Here is a 6,000-nt window from a genome sequence, read left to right as displayed (position 1 = left end):
GAATTCAGTTTGTTCTTAGGAATGATTTGGCAGGATCTAAGGTGGGAGTGACACCTTGTTGTGGAGAAGCCCAAAGAAAACCAAGAAACTGAGGAATTAAAACAGAAATGTCCTGGTATTTTCCCAGACTGTGTAGTAACCAGATCCCACTATCATAAGTCACAGCACGAAGCAAAAAGTAAAGAGAAAGATGAAGGAATTGAAGTTCAGTTAGTGGATACCTGGTTTGAAGTAATGGTGCAGGAAAAACCTGAACAGGCAGAGGGTCAGACAGAAGTGTCTACTCCTGAAAGACAGAGACTTGCTACAGCAAGACAAGAAAATAAAAGATATATTGTGGATGTGTACTCTGAAAAAGAGGCAGAGACTATTCTGGAGAGCTATTATCTGAAAGATAGAATCCTAAGAAGGAAATGGAAACCATGGCAGGTTAGTGCAGAGAAGAAATGGACTGAAGTGCACCAGATTGTGCTGCCGGTAGCATACAGGCAGGTGGTGTTAAGGGTAGCACTTGAACTACATGTACCCGGAGGTGACCTCCTACAAGAGACTCAGGCTAAAAAGGTACAAAAACATTTTCATTGGCCTGGAGTGCACAAGATTGTAGTTACCTTTTGCCATACATGCCAAATGGTAGGTAAGCCACAGGCAGTAATAAAACCAGCACCTTTGTTGCCAATTCCCACATTTGAAGAAACTTTTACGCAGGTTATAATTTATTGTGCAAGTCCCTTTCCAAGAACTAAAAGCAGGAATCAGTACTTGTTAACCATAATGGATGTGTCTACCAGATATCCGGAGGCAATTCCATTATGGAATATCAAGGCAAAAAGAGTAGGAGAGGAGTTAGTAGCTTTCTTCACACAGTATAGGCTACCCAGAGAGATTCAGTCAGATCAAGGGTCAAATATTACTGCTAGGCTGTTTAAGGAGGTTATGGATAGCTTAGGTATACAGCACTTTAAATTCTGTGTGTATCGTCCTGAATCCCAGGGAGCTTTAGAAAGGTGGCATCAGACCTTGAAGATAATGTTGAGAGAATACTGTCAGGATTGTCCAAGTGATTGGGATAAAGATATCCCATTCGTATTGTTTGCCAGGAGAGATGCCCCAAATTAATCTACTCAGTTTACTCCCTTCAAGTTAATATTCGGTCATGAAGTAAGAGGCCCTTTGAAATTAATTAAAGAAAAATTGACAGAACCAAAGTTGGAGATCTCACATTTACATGATGTATCAGAGAGGAGGGAGAGATTAAACAGAGTGAGAGAGTTTGTTAAACAGCACCTAAAGAGGGCATAGTATGGAATGAAGCAGGTGGCAGATAAAAGCTCCGAGACTCGAACGTTTTCCCGAGTGGATAATGTACTACCAGTGATAGGAGATCCCTTCAAATTCAGGTTTAGTGGTCCCTATCAAATTAAGAAAAAGTTGAGTCAGGTGAACTATTTAGTAAGGGTGCCAAATGGAAAAAAAAACAGAGCATGTCATGTGAACATGTTGAAACCGTACTATACTAGAAAGAAAGAACTGGAGAAACAGGTGTTAGTTACTGCCCCGCAGAGTGAAGAATCAAATCCAGGCGATATGGATTTTGAGGTGCCTCAAAATAGGTTTTTTAAAAATGAAGTAGTCCTAGAGTGGGATTGGTTAGTAAGCTGTCTGTTTCAGGAGCATAGAATGCAGTTGAAAAATTTGTTACTGTAGTACAAGGACATATGTAAGAATCAGATGGGGAGGATTAATGCTGTTATACATGAAGTAGACATAGGGAATACTGCTCCGATAAAATAACACCCCTATCAGCTTAATCCTTTCAAAGTCAGACAGGTCAAGATGGAGATGGAAGCCATGCTCGATGAGGACATCATCCAACCAAGCCAAAACGAGTGGAGTTCGCCAATCATCTCAGTTTCCAAACCGGACAGGACTCAATGATTCTGCGTTGATTATCGGAAGGTCAACGCCATTACAAATCGGACTCATATCCAATTCGCAGATTGGAGGACTGTATCGAGAAAGTCGGAGAAGCCAGTTGCATCACCAAGTTGGACTTAATGCATGGTTACTGGCAGATATCAGAGATGGCGAAAGAAATTTCTGCATTTGTAATCCCAAATGGGCTTTATCAGTTTAACACATTCACCACATTCCGAAGACTCATGAACAGAGTTGTGGCTGGGTTAATAAACTGTGCAGTCTCTTTGGACGACGTAGTGGTCTTTGGTAAGTCCTGGAAAGATCACATGGTACAGTTTGCAGTGCTCTTTGAACGACTACGAGAAACAAAACTGGTCATGGACTTAAATAGAAAGGAATTCGTGAAAGCAGAGGTGACATTCTTGAGACATAACCTCGATCGTGGAAGGGTGACCCCATGGAACACAAAATTAAAGGCAATCGACGAATTTCCACGACCAACCTCGAAGAAAGAGGTGCTTCAATTCTTAGGACTGAGCAATTCTACCGGAACTTTGTTCCAAACATCAGCAGTGCAGTGGCACGTTAACCAATTTGCTGAAGAACACCACAGTTTCAGAACCATGCTAGGAGGCATTCAACCATTTGAAATCAATACTAACCACCAAACCAGTTTTAGCTACACCAAACTTTTCAAAATCTTTTAAAGTCGCCATCGATGCAAGTGACATTGGAGTTGGAGCTGTTCTCCTACAAGATGAGGATTGGATTGAACTGCCAGCTGGTTACTTGTCGAAGAAGATCAACATCCAGCGGAAACACTCCACAATCGAAAAGGAATTATTGAGATTGGTACTGGCCTTACAATGTTTTAACGCATGTCATGGACAATGTGTCGAGATGGCTGTGTATACTGTCCACAATCCACTTACATTCTTAGAATGTTTTAAAGATAAGACTTTGAGACTATTTCATTGGAGTCTTATGTTACAGACTTTTAAGTTAAAAATCATAAATGTCTGGGGTCAGAAGAATGTAATCGCTGATGTGTTATTTCGGATTTAACTGATAGAGTTTAGATGAGATTTGTCTTTTATATATATATACACATACACACACACACACACACACACACACACACACACGTATTTGGGAAGACGGTAAGGTAAACTTACATTAAAGTTATCTGTATATTAGGGTAATGTGTTTAAAAAGAAAAAAAAAATGAAGCCATCTTTTCATTATGATGGTTCATTTTTTTCTTTGGGGGAGGGAGGGGGGTGGAGGTGGGGGGGGGGGGGGGGGGGGGGGGGGGGAAGGTGTTATGAAGATGTGGGTGAACTATACATTTTAAGAGAGTTAAAACCTAGCAGTGACAGCACCAAGTGTTCCCAATAAGATAGAATGTAACATATGCTCCAGCTACTGGAGTAGCTGGTTGCCTGGAAACAACAAAAAAAAAACAGAATCAATTTAGGACCATCAGTTTAAATTGTACCCCGAAAAATTCGAATCAAGTTTGACTTGAGTATATTTACAATCTTAAAAGCCAAGTGACACAATCTGATCTCGGGGTATAAGACCAGGGAAATATTGAAGAATTAGAGGAGAACTGCCAAGGCCCAGCATGTAAACAGACTGCTGGAAAAATCGCTCTCTTAAAATAGCTCTCTTTTCGATCAGCGACCTGTGATGCAAAAAATTCCTAAGAAGAAGAAGAAAAGACAACATAAGAAAGATCCAAACAGAAGAACCGAAAGCTGCCTGGTTTTGAGATAAGAAGTGTTGTTTTGTTAACCTTAATTGAGAGTTTTATCGGACTAGTATTATAGAAGGGAAGGTAAAAGATAGGTTAGAGTAAGGAATTGTAAATAGTTTTAATTATTCTCTGTTATACTTTAAGAAATAAAGTTGTTAATATTGACTTTAAATAGCTCTTGGCCACTCTAATTTTTACAGATTACTGCACGGGATAAATTTTTTCTGTGTTGCTGGTTTTAAATTAAGCAGGAAGGTTTACCCCATGTCGTAACATTACCCATCCTGGGATATGACTTGTCAAGTATTAACACCACCTGAGATCATTAGAGTCAGTAAAGTTAAGGACAGAGAAATTTATCAAAAGCACTTTCACATCCTTGTCTTTTTTCCATACTCTCATTTGAAGGCAAGAATAAAAGAATAAACTCAGTAATGTGAGTAACTTAACTTCTCAGCAAATTAAGTCTTGACAATCTGTTGATGACATTTCATGATCATTCCCAATAATTAACTTTAGGTGTGCATCAAACTTGCTCACATTAATTACTTCATGTTATGACATGTTTCAAGAAAAGAATAAATGTAACTTAATGTGAAAAAAATGTATACACCAAGATATCACTTTTCCAATTATAATAAGGAAAGCTTTATCAAATGGTCAAGAACCAACAATTCTTCTCTATATTTTCAGTTGGCATTGTATCCAAGTAGTCGAATTAAAATTAAAAGTAAAGCTTCATCACAGATTATAAACATCAACACTATACATATATTCTTGCAGTGGGGAAATGGTGTCTTAGTGGAAATGTCAAAGGACTACTAATTCAGAGTTTAAATCAACACTGGCAGCTGGTATAATTTAAAGTTAGTTAATAAATGTGGCCAAAAAAAAAAAATCCCCATAAATGGTGACCATTACAATTATTAGTCATTGATTGCTATAAAGTCATTTCAAAGAAAACCCGTCGCACTTACTTCATCTGACTTCATGTGACCCCAGACCCACAGCAATGTGGCGGACTCTTAATTACCCTAGCCAGCCACTCAATTCAGACAACAAAAGCTGGCTTTGTCAGCAATACACACAACCCAAAAAGGACTTTTTTTTTAAAAAAATCTCCTCACATAATTTAGCACCTGGTACAAGAAAACCCAGTCATCTGATTAATTATCCTTTACTACTTTCAGCTTTAAACAAGGGTAGATGATGACTTAGTGGTAATTTCACAAGATTATGAATCCAGAGATCCAGGTAATGTTCTGGGGACCTGGGTTTGAATCCTGCCACAGTGAATGGTGGAATTTGAATTCAATAATAATCCTGAAATAAAGTCTGATGGTGATGATAATGCTGATTGTCAGGAAAAAGATGGGTATATGAATAGGAAAGGTTGGAGGGATATGGGTCGGGTACTAGCAGGTGGGACTAGATTGGGTTGGGATATCTGGTCAGCATGGACAGGTTGGACCGAAGGGTCTGTTTCCATGCTGCACATCTCTATGACTCTACAGTTCACAAATTATCTTTAGGTAAGGAAATCTGCCACCCTTACCCACAGACCACGGCAATATGTTTGATATTTAACTACCTTCTGGGCAATTAGGGAGGGGTAATAAATGTTGGCCTAGTGATGCCCACAACCCACGAATGAATCTAAAAAACTCTTTCACATTTAGGAAATTGCATTCTTAACTCTTGATATTATGCACATTGTTACAAAGCATTCCTGGTTCTTTCCCCAATGCTCAGTTAGCATTATTTTGCAGTTTCCTAATTGACTTAATTATTTCCAGAACAAAAAGCTAAGCAACTCTAAATATAAAATCTAATTTAGCATGATCTGAGCATTACATCTTTGATCTTCTTTTAGCTTTAGTAATGTCATGCACTACAGGCTTTGGCTACTTCACCAAGACAAATGTTTTTTTTTTTAAATATTGTGTTTTGCACTAGTCACATAAGTACTTTTGCTGAAAGTCATTTATTTCCATTGTTGGATATTTACCTGGACTTCTGCTCAAGGTTTCGAGAAGGATTAACTAAATCCATGCGTACCTGAAAAAAATAATTTGTTCACATATCAACACAAAAATTGGCCAGTATTACAAATAAATAAATATAGATGGTGAAAATTTGAAATCAAAACAGAAATGTGGGACACTCAATGCAGAGAGAAAAAGTCAAGGGCAGTGGAGGAAATATACAGAAACACATGGGCTTTCTGGAATCATCAAAAGCTTCCTTTCTAGCCTGGGAGAAAGTTATCCTGTTTGCATTCTTAGCTGTCTCTTCTTCTTTCACCCTCTTACATAATCCTT

The 6,000-nt window shown here is 38.5% G+C and overlaps 1 protein-coding gene across 3 annotated transcripts in view; it reads right to left on the bottom strand.

Annotated features, from left to right (window-relative positions):
* Positions 1-6,000, bottom strand: part of LOC122559577 (protein FAM118A-like) — a 54,744-nt gene that overhangs the window by 40,386 nt on the left and 8,358 nt on the right. For all 3 annotated transcript variants that reach the window (XM_087997346.1, XM_087997345.1, XM_043709284.2), the window contains one exon: positions 5,688-5,737. In XM_087997346.1, coding sequence (XP_087853472.1) covers positions 5,688-5,731 — 44 coding nt within the window. In that variant the 5' untranslated portion in view covers positions 5,732-5,737. The remainder of the gene's footprint in view (positions 1-5,687; positions 5,738-6,000) is intronic.

This window comes from Chiloscyllium plagiosum, unplaced genomic scaffold (assembly GCF_037043375.1).
Source record: "Chiloscyllium plagiosum isolate Xiang-an unplaced genomic scaffold, Cpla_swu_hap1 HiC_scaffold_19, whole genome shotgun sequence".
Taxonomy (NCBI): Eukaryota; Metazoa; Chordata; class Chondrichthyes; order Orectolobiformes; family Hemiscylliidae; genus Chiloscyllium; species Chiloscyllium plagiosum.
This window is presented reverse-complemented; position numbering and strand designations above follow the sequence as displayed.